We start from the raw sequence: 13,857 nt of genomic DNA on the forward strand, positions 1-13,857 counted from the left end.
AGTTTCACTATTTCTTTTCCCACCACCTCTTTACCCTGCTGTTTCTCCCCCTCCTAGCCTCTAGCCTTGCTCTTTTTCTCGCTCTTTCCTCCTCCCTCCCAATCCTTAGCCTTGTTCTTTCTCTCCCTCTCATCCCTTTCTCTCACTATTTCTTCCTCCTTCCAGCGCTAGCCTTGCTCTTTTTCTCTCTCTTCCTGGTTGCTTCTCTTATTCTTCACACATACACACGTGCATGCGTGTACACAGACACACACAGCACCTTTCTGGGCTGGTGCTCTGATGCTGGAGGAGGAACTAGGCGTGACAGGTGGGGAACAGAGTGGCTTAGCCTAGGGTTGAAGTAGGGAAAACCTTTCCTTTTCTTTTGGGGCTTGGGGCATTTGCCTTTTCTTTGGGGCTGGGAAAAGGTGTGTGGATGTGATGAGCAGAGCAATCCTGTGTAGGCCTACTCAGAAGTAATTTCCATTGGGTTTCATGTAAGCATTCATAGGATTGCAACCTTAAATGCATATTTTGTTGTGCTTCTGTGGGGTCAAATATGTGGATTGGCTTTGGAGTTCAGACTCCTCCTCTGCTTATACTCAGTTTTGACTAGCCAAGCCCCTACAGTAGCCATTATGTGACTAGCCGTGGGAGCCATTTTGCGGTGGTGCCTACAGCAGTTTCTCATATTCTCAAATGTCCAAAAAAAGTTGGGGACCCCTGCTATAATGAGTTCTGTGTTTTGCATGCCAAACAATAATTCAGTGATCAGTGCAATCCTGCGTATGTCTACTCAGAAGTACGCCCCATTGAGATCAATGGGACATAATCCCAGGCAAGTATATAAAGGATTGCAGCCTAAATGCACAATAGCCTGGTCATGGTATCAGAATTATAGTACGTTCAAGTAGTTTTGTGTGCTCTTTAACAAATCTTAGGATGTATTCTATCTAAATCTGGCAAGTGCTGAATGTTGATTTCAGTTGTTTTTCTTAAAAAAAGCAACAACCTCAAGAGTTGCTCATCTGAGAAGCATGTTGAAAAATTAAGTAGATGACAAAGTCAAGGAGCAGCATGGAAGTATATGGAAGAATTACAGTAGTCTGTGCTCTTATCCTCACAGTGTGGTATGACCCTTCAGTGGGACTTGAACTGTAGAATTATCTGAGGATTTGATCAGCAGACTGCTGAATCCTTAAATTACAGTAATTTCCCATAAGCATTTTTGAAGATCATTATATATAAGCTGGCCTTACATCCCATCTAGTGGTTCTTATTTAGTGGTGCAGGTATGAAGCAATGGGTCTCAAGATATTTGGTGAGCCAGAAATGATCCGCTTAGCATAAGAGATGCAGTAAATTGGCCTTTTTGATTGTTCTAAAGTGACAGGAAAATGCTTAAGCCAAGGCTGGTTTTTGCAAATGAAACAACGCACACACAAAAAGCCAGGGCTTCTAGAAAAATTTAATTTTCAGCGTTTTAGGGAAGAGTAAGTCGTAGATTAGCAATACGCACGTTTATGCATTACACAATATTTGCAATATTACACATCTCTAATTTCATGTAGGTATAAGCCAACAGTGTGACTGAGCTTATTGATGACATTGATTTCAATAATTGTTGTAGAAAATGGGCACCGTTATCATAGTTTGTAGCAAAAGGAGAAAGGGACTCTACATGCTGAGAAGTACTGATAAGAGACCACCTGAAAAGTCACTGGAATAAGTCAGCTTGTAACATTTAAATGGATATATTAGGCTAGTTTTTTGCATCAATTTTGGGCCAAATTCACTGAGAACTTCAGCTTCACTGAATGAATGGAGCAACACATCTGGTGGGGTCTCTGTTACTGGTTCTGCTAATAATTATTTCCTGTTTAATTGAGATTGTTCCTATGGTGGGGAAAAGTAGACCCGATGCTGTGATTAGTTTATTCTTTGGAGGGTGGGGAGTTGCATTTCAGTCGTTTTAAAAAAGCATTTATTAAAAAGCTCAGTATGAAACTTATATATATTTTGCAGGCTCTACACTTTAGATGGAAAACGTGTTGAGAGTGGACTGGATTTGGAAAATGGGCAATTTTATGTAGCAGTTGGGAGAGACAAATTTAAGAAATTGCCCTATAGCGAATTACTGTTCAGCAAGTCCACAATGAGGAGATCTTATGGGTAAGTTTATGTATGTTTGTTCTCACCATATTTATGAACATAAACCTATAACACAATGTCATCAACCCAAATGCCTGCTACAGCAAATCACAGATATTGCCATATCTTGTCATAGATAAGTTCTACTAACTTTAGGGTGCTATAGGTATATGAAAGATCAGACCGTACGGAACAGCTGTAACTGCTGGTGATGTTTGTATCCTTGATTGCCTAATTCCCATGTTATGCTTGCCTGTGTGAGCAAGTACCTAGTAATGGTTGGGATTACTTGTGTAGATAAAATTTTATTATATTAATTGGATCCAAATCAACAGGTTAGGGTGATAAAGAAGGACTGAAGAAGCAGTAAAGCTACATTAAGCCACTGTAACCTCTAAGGTTCCATATTAAATCTAAAGTTCCCCTTTGAATAAGTTGTACAGTCAAGCATTCTCAATTCAGGTGTTCCTTGTCTGTTTCTACATCCAGTTCTCTATTGCTTCTTGAGCAACGATTTTTTGGTTAAGTTTAAAAAGTAACTATCTTTCACAACTGTCTTTCTTAGACCACCAAAAAAGGGCTGTTTACTAGCACTGCTCTTCAGCAGTCACCTCCATATAACTATCTGCATGTTGGTTTTTCAGTACCATGGATTGTGGATAGCTGGAATTATTTATAGCATTTCAGTTATTTCATATATCTCGCAGAGTATATTCTGTGGGGTCTTTGCATGTTACCAGCCATTTTGGGGGTGCAGCCCTTCTTTCCCTCCCATGAAAATCAATACAGACAGTGATGGAATTTTTAATCATTTTTAAATATTAAAAACAACATAAGGGCACAACTGTGTTGGGTTGCCACCAACTAAATTGAAGCCACCTATCTTGGAGGCTTCCGAGTATCGGATCTTGGGAGTACCCCTCCTGAAGCAGTGTCTACAGCTTCAGAAAGAGAAATCCAAAAACTCCTATGGACGCTCTCTAGGGATTATGGCCTAATGTTCTTCCATTTAAGTGCTATTGCAGAAATACTTTAAATTTTTATTTTACAAAATATCACTGGGAAAATGTTCTATTGCTAATTAAAATATTGGTAAAGATAATAATCAGGATAGAATGGCACTGACTGGAAAGGTGACAAATGTGTGCTCATTATCAACAAGTTCACCTGTTTGTTGGCAATAGATGGGCTGTTTCAGTATAACAATTCATGATACTGAGACTGTTCTGAGTGTTTAGAACCTAAAATATCATTATTTGTTCCTACAGTTCAAAATCATCCTCACTACCTCCTATTGGTGGATCTGGAAAGTCTAAGGGGAGCGTAAGTATCAAATTTAATATATATTTCATGGTTAAGCACCATGTTTATTTCCATCAGATGGGATGCCATTTTCCTTTGTTGGGTGCACACAAAAGTTCTTCTTCAGATATGGCAGGGAAGTACAAAGACAAGAAGCACAAAACCTTTAAAATCTGTTTGTGCCAATAAAACAGTGGCTCATTAGTTGGGGAAGGCTTGCTTAAATAAAAATGTCTTCAGCAGGTACCTAAAATAAAACAATGTTGATGCCACAGGAGAATAGCCCTCCCACCCCTGCCTTGGAAGTGTATTATTGACCATGGTCTGGGTAATACATTTCAGGAACATTTAATGATAAAATAGCATGTGTATGTGTACAGTTGGAAGAGATACTTAGGGAGCAATCCTATGGCTGCTAGACAGCAGCTAGATGGCCATAGGTTATCTTGTGTTCTGGGAACTGACCTCGGAGCCTGGAAAACTGACCTCTCCCCACTTCCAAACTGCCTTGGAGGCAGTGCGGAACAGCGCCATCCTCCACGCTCGCAAGAGGGAGCGTCCAAAAAGAGGTGTGTCTGAGGGCGTTCCAGGGCGGGGAGAGTGTAGCTGCCTGTACGACACATCCTATGTGTCATACAGCAGCCCCCTTCCCTGCTCCTTGCTCCCGCGGCTAGACAGCCACAATCGTCTGTCTAGCTGAAAATGCAGGGCAAGAGGAGTGTGGAGGGAATGATCCCCTCCGTGCTTCTCCTGCCTTGCATTGGATAGGCGGAAAGGATGTACGAAACACTTACATGGTTTCGTCCTGGGACATCCGCGGTGGGGGGGAGGCGCTCCGTCCCTCCCTCCGAAATCCTTGACGGGGGGGGAGGCAATCCATTCCTCCCCCCGGAATCCCGCCTGGCTGGATCCGCTCCGCGGCCAGGCCACGGAGCCGCTGGCCGGGCCAACCTGCAGCGGGGCCTCTAGCCGCTGCCGGGCTGCTGTGGACGCAAATGGCGTCCTGAGTAAGGGACGCCATTTGCGTCCCTATGATAGCCCGTGATAGGCTACGTAAATATTTACGTAGCCTATGACGGCTAAAGCAGGAACGCAAATGGCGTCCCCTACGCCATTTGCATTCCCGCTTTAGCCGTCATACTCTACGTAAATATTTATGTAGCCTATCATGGAGAAAACGGGAACGCAAATGGCGTAGGGGACACCATTTGTGTCCCTGCTTTAGCCATGATAGGCTACGTAAATATTTACGTAGCCTATCATGGGCTACCATAGGGACGCAAATGGCGTCCCCTACTCAGGACGCCATTTGCGTCCGCAGCTGCCTGGCAACAGCTGGAGCCGCTGCAGCCGGAGCCGCAGCCAGGTAGGCTCCGTTTCGTGGGGCTTTTGCGGGGTGGTGGGGCGGGTTGCTCCGTTCCTCCACGGATTCCCGGGGGCCAAATTCACTGGAATTCGGCCCCCCTGGGATCCGTGGCGGAATTCTCTAACATCCCTAATAGGCGGTCGCCTCCGAGTTTGGAGGCGGCCACCTATCTGAATAGGATTGCGCCCTTAGAAGCTCATTTTCAAGTCTTCACTAATTAAGTGAACTATTTCTATTTCTTCTTCTTCCTCCTCTTATTCTTCTTTAATGGAATGCTCACACCAGTCAAAATCTACTGACACAGGTGACACAGTGTTCTCTCCTCAGCCTCCAAAGAGAAAGGAAAAGCATGGACAGAATCAAGAGTCTAAAGACCCTGCAAAATCAAAAGAAAATGTAAAAGCAGTGACCAAATCTTATGTTCTCTCAGATAATGGTAAGTACCTGAAGTCCATTATTATATCTTGGAAAGTAACAAATTAGCTGTGAACCTTAAGAGTGGCTGCCATAAAGCTAAGTCATTTGCTATTTGTGATTCTTGTACTTTTATCATGAGCGAGCATGAATTTTCCTAAAGACGACTGTTTCTAAACATGAGCATCTTAACTTCAAGTTTTTAAAAGTTTTTTCCCCCAGACTGATGGGATAATCCTGTCCATGAGTTACACTTCCACCTCCCCCTGCAAGGATAGGATTGCTATTAAACCCCTTTGCACCAGCAAACTCAGAGGTACAGTGGGGTAGTGCTACATTACTATTACACTGAAAATCCACCAGTACAAGATGAAAAATCAGCTCGAGTCGATATGTGGCAGGGGAAGAGTGGAACTTCGTAAGAATTCTGTGTTTGCTTAGGGCAAGGGTGAAGAATCTGTGGCCCTACAGATGTTGGACTGCAATTCCCATCAGCCCTAGCCAGCATAACTAATGGTGAAGGGTGAGGGGAGTTTCTGTCCAACAACATCTGAAGGGCTAGGTATCACCCATACTTGATTTAGGATTTGCTCTCTCACCGTTCTGTCATCAGCTTCCAGTTACCAAGGGCTCTGCAAGAACAAAAAGGGTAGCAACCCCATTTTTATGTAATAATGGCCAGTCCACAATTAATCCTTTTCAATAAAGACTGTGTGTATTTCATCTGTGTCTCTGTTCATATGATGGTTAGCTGATATGGATCCCTCGCTACTTGTTACTCCTCTCAGATAGCTTCATGTTGGGACTCACAGTGGGAGCGGGTCAGTAGGTTCTCCACCACAACAACTACCAGGGGTGAGGGTAAGTCAGTCTTTACCACTGGCTTGCCACTAAGAGCACCAGCAAAGGGGGGGGGGGGGGCTAAATGGCTCAAAGTCTTCCTGAGTGCCCTCCATCATTATTGCAGATGTGAAAAACCAAGCAGTGATGCCCTGGAGAACAGGGGAACTGATCACAGTATCAGCTGGGTGAATAACCGTCTGATGCTGTCAAGCAGCCAAATGAACTTGGGAGAAGTGCAGATGGATAGGTTGTTGCTCTTTGGAACTGGAGGCCTAATTTCTGGTTTTGCTATCCTCTCTTTGGCTGTTTTATTTTGTGGAAGCCACATTTACATCTCCTGGAAGTGGCGTCATACCCATAGCTCCTATTTCCCACTGCATTATTGTTTTGCCTTTGCCCCTGAGCTACCAGTGAGGTCACAGTGCTGTATACTGAGCTTGCCTCTGTTATGTGCATTCTTTATTGTCCATGTGGCCCCTGTTCCTCTCACATTGTGTGTAATGTTCTAGGCCTTGCAGGTGTGGAATTCTTGGTACTGAAGTGGGATTTGCACCCTTCTTCTGAGGGCCCCCCTTAGAATTGACATGCTGGTGATTAGGATGGCAAAGCTTCCTTCCCTGTCTGGCCTGGGCTTTTTCACAGAAAAAGCCAGTTTGCAGGCTGCTGACAGTTGTGTTTGGGCTGTCAGTGGATTCAATCCCTTGTATGAGAGGAATCCTCAGGGATTGTGGCTACAGTGTTGGTTGCTACCCTTACTCCCATTGGACTAATGGAACCCTGATGAGGGAAGTGCTATGAACTGATCCTGGAAGCATGCTTGTGCACTGTGTATGGGAGAGGGAGTGGACCGGGCTGCATGATGTCATTGTCTCATTCTTGTCTTCACCATCCACTGGCACTTTTTCATGCATGGGTAAGGTGGGGCATCATTAGCAAGCAACAGTATGATTGGTGGGTGATGATGGAGTTGTCAGGGATGTCATGGAAGCCAATGTCTGTGTAGTTACATTAGCTCTCTGCTTCTAATAGTATTCTTGTGTTTTCCACTGTCAGAAGGGTGGGATCGTAGGATCACCCTTCCTTGGGATGCTCTAGCTCCTGCTGCATCCTCCCCTCCCCATGCACTATTGCATGTGCAGAAGTCACCTACTGCTGACCTTTCCATACCTGCAGGAGAGTTGATGTGTCAATGTGTCCAAAAAGAAAGAGGTTGGATCAGACCGTTATTTATAAAGAGACAAAAAATGAAAGGCTTGACTCAAACCTAGTGTTTCAATGACTAGCAAGTCATTGGTGCAAATGGTGAAGGAGAATTGGTTATTTTCTAAACAATTTAATTTTTATGGAAGACATGATATACAGTCATTTAAAGGTCAAAATGTGAGATGTCAGTGAATCCATAGGTGACATTCACAGCCTTGGCTCACTTTATCCAAGAGAGAGACAAAAAGAAAGATGGATTACATCTAGAGCAGAATGAATTCATATTACATGCAGACTATTACATCCAAGATTAATTTGTTCCAATGGTCCTGTCCCCTTCAAAGACCATTATGCCATTTTACTAGCCACCTGGTTCTATTTACTATAAAGAGAGGGGAGAACAAATGCAGAATCATAATTAATCAGTTGCTACAGAGACTACAGCACATTTTGGCCTCAATTTGCCTCCTGGTAATGTCAGGGCAGCAATTCAGAAATGCTGAGGGATTGTTTACTGCCCAAATGTTATAAGCAACATCCTGCAGCTAAAATAATAGGCAGTTATATGTAGATATTCTTGAGCCATGGGTGTTTCTGCTATTTAGGAACATCCCAGGTATTATTAACACAAATCCTGAGTCTCATACCTATATGAGATTCCTATAATTGCCTGTCAGAAGAGAAAGCTCCACAGTTATTTTTCACCTCCTTTCCTGAAGGGTTGAGGGGAAGCAGTTAATATCTGATTTTATTAAGCTATTTATATCCTACGTTTCCATTTAAAGAAGTGCTCATGGTGGTATCAGCAGAAGGAACTTGCGCTTCTCCTAGCTTTTGACTTTTCTTGAAATAGTTTTTGCCTGCCTGAACATTGCATCACTGTCTTCACCTGTGTTATACACAGCTTTGACCAAAGATGTATGTCCTGAATCCGAGGAGCTCTTTAATTTAACTGGCACTTAAATATTTGTTAATTTCCTTAAATTATTTATATCCTGCCTTTGTATCACACCTAGGCATCTAAGGCACAACAAGTAATAAAACAATATATTGCAATAAAGACAGCCCCACAAAGCAAAAAACCCTGAAGAGAGAAAAGCCAAGAAGCAAATCCAGCAGCCAAAAACAACAGAGACAGGACATAGAAACTAAACACAAATCAAATGCCAGCAACAGCTTGGGTGAGCAGAAATTAATTGATACCTGAAAGTTACTCATGTAGGCACCTGATGAATTTAGCTTGGAAGTGTTTATAGTGTTGTGAAGAAATTTTAAATTAACAGTCCTGCATTCCTTTGAACTCTTTTTTTGAAGTTGGAATAAGTGGACTGGTCTAAAAAAAGAGAAGTCGTTTTAATGTTACTTGTCCCTCACCCTGCTTTCCAGAGAGGAGATAAGAGACAAAGGATTGGGGGTTGGCTCCAGGATCTGCCTCCCATTGACGGAAAGACTCTACTCACAGAAGGTGCCTTTGCCTGATTTTCTGCTGTGGGGAGGAGGGGGCAGGGAGGTCTGCTTACACCGGTCCAGTTGCACACATCTAGCCTTGGCCATGACTTCTAAGGATCTACAAAAGAGATTAATAAGAAACTTCAGCAATTCTCTAAATTCCTACTCCATCACCGACTGGGTCCACACAACACACTAACCCACACCTGAATGTGGGTTGTTCGTTGAACTGGAGTTAGTATGTTTGAACCTAGGACATTTTCCTCAGGGTGGCTTGTTAACCATGCAGTTTGGCTTCCATGATCATGGAGGGAAAATAAGCCATGGTGGCTTATTTTCCCTCCCTGTGCTGGTAGCAAGCCTCCTAATTAGCATAATTACCCTAACTGAGCACTGGTTGTCATGACATCTGACCCGGGTGAGGTTGGGTGGCTGGGGTGGTTTACAAACCACCCTGAGATGCGTGGCTTTGTTCTATGGTTACAGGGTAGTCTCCCAGCAAAACCTTCTGGGAATGATCTTCCAGGATATACTGGAGCCTCTGAAAAACAGAAAATATTCAACTATCTTTCATACATCTCTGAAATGTGGAGACAATATATCAAATGTTGTCTTATATTCTGTGCCTAATTCTGCCCATACGTGGCATTTCCTGCCAAACCTCTAATTGTTCATCTGTTCTGTAATTATTAGTTCTCTGTTCCTAAATCTTTTGCGTATGTGCTCTTCGATAGGGGGATAAAGTACTGTGCTTATTGTATGATGGAGTCTTTTCTTGTATTTTTAAAAGAACTGTGGTTTTAACCAGGGCAGGTTAATACCTGCATCCAGTTTGTAGATATTTTATGTGGCTTTTTGAAAAGGAAAATATTGATTTGAAACAGTTTCAATTGGAGATTTTTTAAAAATATATTTTTATTTATTTTATCTTTATAAACACTACCAGAATTGCCAACAACCTACTCAGTACTTCAGTTCTCATCCATACAATATTTTAGTTAGGACACCATAATAACAGAGAAGAAAGAAAGGAAAAAACAAAAATAAACTCCAACATCTCCCAACCTCCAATGGTATTCTATTTTAAAAAACTATATCTATTATACAGCCTTACAATTTAGTAAAACAATCTTTTATATCAACGCAACAGTTCTACGCTTCATTCCCCAAAGCCTGAATATTATTATTATTAGTAGTAGTAGTAGTAATAGTAGTAGTAATCAAAAAGAGATAGTATTGTATAATAATAAAACTTAAGATAAATCTTCAACAGTCAATAATATTTTTATACTAGATATTTAGTCTATTTTAAAATATAAAATAGAAGAAGATACATAAAGAGAAAGAGAGATTTTAATTGGAGATTATAAGCAGCAGGTGATGAAATTATCTTCTTTTTCTCAAAAAAAGTATAATGATTCCTAAGTGGCTTGGGGGAAACTGAATTTATATATATATATATATATATATATATATATATATTTTCACAAGTTCTTTGAAATAAAAGTTTTACTACCTGCAGGGTAATAGCTTTCTTTTGCCATGTAGATGCAGTATCAGCCTGATTTGCTATAGAAATTGGGGTTTAAATATCTTTCTGTTCTCTTCATGCTGTGAAGAAGTCGATAAGTTTTCTTCTGAAAGGTAGATTATAAGGCATTTGTATTTAGAGGGATTTTGGCAGTAATTTTCAAGAGCTGCCATTTATTAATGAAAAATTCTGGTAAAAGGATAGTCTCCTTAGGTGTGAAAGGGAAAGAGGAAAGAGTGTCTCCACCCATTTTGTCTTGACTTGCCTTAAATTCCCTAGAGCCAAATGTGTGGTCAATGGGGTACATAGCTGGCTGGCATGTCAGCGCAGAGAGGGCACGGAAGGCCAGCACAATCCCTTTCAATGTGTGAGGGGTATTCATTTGAAAGGGGATTTCAGCTAACCATTAGGAAGACCATCCGAGTAGTACAAGCTGTTCAACAGTAGAACAGATTGCCTTGGAAGATGGTGGTGTCTCCTTTGTCAGAGGGCTTTAAGCAGAGGCTGGATGGCCATCTGTCAGGGATACTGTATTTGGATATTCTGCACTGGCAAGTCGTTGGACTAGATGACAATGAGTCTATGAATGATTAAATATCTACTAATAAGTCTAATTTTGCTAGAAGGCAGCAGCAAAAGCATTGGCTGTTTAGTTCAAATCAGTATATGAAATTCAACCCTCCTTTCCTTTCAGTCCTCACAGCCCTTTAGCATTGCCAGGTCACAATGCTGCAGTAATGGTAGAAGTCACACTGGCCAGAATTAATTTCCCTGTCAGTAGACTTGAGATGTACTAACCCTATTCCTCCTTTGACATTCTGGCCAAGAGTTCCTACTCCTCTAAACGTCCCTTGCCTGCTCACTTCCCTCCTGTCAGTAATGCAGAGCTCCTCCTGTATCTAGGTTTTACATGTAAGTTTGCCTGGGAGCTCTTCCCAGTCTTCAATCTGCCTCTGTGAAGCTTTGAGCCCAGACAAACTGACAACTTCCCCTTCCTGCACAGAAGCACTGCAAACTGTTTTGTTATGTTAGTAGGTAAACATTCTGTAACACAACAACAATCAGTGTGTCGGAGGCTTCACCATCACAGCCCCAAGACAGTAAACAGTCATTTTATATCACAGTTGTGTTTTGTTTTGGAAATATTATATTGTAAGGCTGATTTATCCCAACAGTTATCGCCTCAGCTTTCTTGTACGATTAAGATACTGTTCTCAATACACTATTATCAACGAGGGGTGCAAGACTGGCTTATTTTAAAAATCAAACCACACAAACACAGTTGCATACAAATTTATTGAGAGTAAAGATATAAGCATCAGTGCTAGTCTTCCAGGTGCCAGCAGGAAAAAACACAATGAAGGAGTGGAGGAGAACCAGCTGGATGAAGCATCAGCTGGATGAACGCTAATGTGAATACAACCACACAAGTTTGCTAGCCTAACATCTATGCTTAATCCCTTGGTAGAAGGAAGGTAAGCCTTGAACCTGACCCTACTGACAGCATTTAATATTAGAAATACAGGATTTAAAACCTGTCCTGTCCCCTAATTTCCCATAATTTGGGTAGATTCTATTTAGGATGTTGGACAGTGGGCATATTATGAGGTCCGGTTTCTGGTATTGCCTCCATTTGTTATGGTTTTGGAGCCCTGGTCTCTACCTCTGTTTCGTCATGTCATGGAGACCTTGCCTATTATCTTACTGGTCTCAGACAGCTTTGGGTCCATTCAGAGCCACAGCCAGACAGTATAGACCAGCCTCCCCAAACCAGTGCCCTCCAGATGTTTTGGACTTCAACCCCCATCAGCCCACACCAGCATGGTCAGTGGTCAGAAATGCTGGGAGATGTAGTCCAAAATATCTGGAGGGCACCAGGTTGGGTGTAGACAATACTATGCTGTTGATCTGATTTGATATAAGACAGTTTCTTATGTTCCTATGACTGATGATGGCATAACAGCACAGTCAAACTTCTAAAGCTTTGGGTACCCTTCATAGGCTGATTTATAGTGGGTTTCTCTGAGTTAATTATTCTAAGGATGTCTTGCTTAAGAAATGTATCCTTCTTTCCTCAGTTTGTTTTACTGACTTACAATGAGTTTACATGGATCTCTTTCGGCCCCCTGAAACCCGTGGCAGAACGGCCTCCCCCACCACCACCTCGCGGAATCCACCCAGAACGAAACTTACCTGGGGCTCCAGCGGCGGCGGCGGCTGGTCTTTCGGCTGGCTGCTGCGGCCGCCATTTGCGTCCTGCCAAGCTGCCGTGATAGGCTACGTAAGTATTTACGTAGCCTATCACGGCAAAGAGCAGGGACGCAAACGGCAGCCACTATGCCGTTTGCGCCGCTGCTCTTTCTGTGATAGGCTATGTAAGTATTTACGTAGCCTATCACGGTAAAGACAGCCACACAAATGGTGGCCACTACGCCACTTGCGTGGCTGCCTTTACCGTGACAGGCTACATAAATACTTACGTAGCCTATCACAGCAGCCTGGCAGGATGCAAATGGCAGCCGCTATGGCAGCCGCTATTTGTGTCCGCAGCAGCCCGGCCGCGGCCGGAATTCCGGCTGCAGACGGCCCTGGCCAGCGGCTCTGCGGAGCCACCGTGGAGCGGAGCCGGCCAGGGAGGATTCCGGGGGGAGGGACGGAGCGCCTCCCCCCCCACCGCAAATCACATCTGCAAAAAGGTAAGTGACTTTCGTACATCCCTACTTTCAAAGGGGGTTGGACAAATTCCTGGAGGAAAAGGCTATCAATGGCTACTTGTCCTGATGGCTATGTGTTACCTCTAGTACCGGAGGCAGTGAGCCTATGTCCACCATGGGTGGGGGGTGCTGTTGCGTTCAAGCCCTGCTTGTGAGTTCCTGGTAGACAGCTGATTGGACACTGTGTGAATAGAATGCTGGACTAGATGGACCCTTGGTTTGATCCAGCATGGCTCTTCTTTTGTTCTTAAGATAAAAGAACAAGAGTAATGACTAACGGTTTATTATTTACTTGGGCGGGGCACCAAACAAGGTTGTCCACTTTCCGCATTGATATTCAACTTGTTTGGAACCCCTGGTGTGTGCTATTAGACCAAATAGTAGCATTCATGGATTTGTCCATTTTGGTTTAGAAGTTAAAATGAGCCTTTATGCTGATCTTTTGTTGTTTATCTCGAAACTCCAGTTGTCGGTTCCAGCTATGATGAAACTGAGTAATACTTTTGATGAATTGTCTGGCTATTCAATTAATTGGACAAAGTTGGAAATAATTCTGATTGGAGATAGGGTATACTCTACTGTATTGGCCAGTTGGCAATTTCGATGGTGCCCAGAGTCTATTACTTATTTGGGAATAATTATTTCTAGAGATATATCTCAAATGATTAGGCTAAATTTAAATAAGTTGATTAATGACATTTGACGAGATATAGATAGATGGGCATCTTTAAAGTTGGGTTTATGGGGTAAGGTTAATACACTTAAGATGAATACTATATCTCGAATTATTTATGTTATACGTGGGATCCCTATACTAATACCTGGCAAATATTTCCAAAAACTTACTGCTTTGTTTCATAAATTCTTTTGGGGTGCCTTTCCACCAAGAATATCTTTGAAAGGAA

The 13,857-nt window shown here is 42.6% G+C and overlaps 1 protein-coding gene across 5 annotated transcripts in view; it reads left to right on the forward strand.

Annotated features, from left to right (window-relative positions):
- DCDC2 (doublecortin domain containing 2) overlaps window positions 1–13,857 on the forward strand; it is a 70,261-nt gene that overhangs the window by 34,820 nt on the left and 21,584 nt on the right. For all 5 annotated transcript variants that reach the window (XM_084850135.1, XM_084850131.1, XM_084850132.1 and 2 more), the window contains 3 exons: window positions 2,005–2,151; window positions 3,399–3,453; window positions 5,084–5,234. In XM_084850135.1, the coding sequence (XP_084706261.1) occupies window positions 2,005–2,151; window positions 3,399–3,453; window positions 5,084–5,234 (353 nt within the window). The remainder of the gene's footprint in view (window positions 1–2,004; window positions 2,152–3,398; window positions 3,454–5,083; window positions 5,235–13,857) is intronic.

This window comes from Heloderma suspectum, chromosome 4 (assembly GCF_057233095.1).
Source record: "Heloderma suspectum isolate Gila_16-S chromosome 4, 16-S_ref, whole genome shotgun sequence".
Classification (NCBI taxonomy): domain Eukaryota; kingdom Metazoa; phylum Chordata; class Lepidosauria; order Squamata; family Helodermatidae; genus Heloderma; species Heloderma suspectum.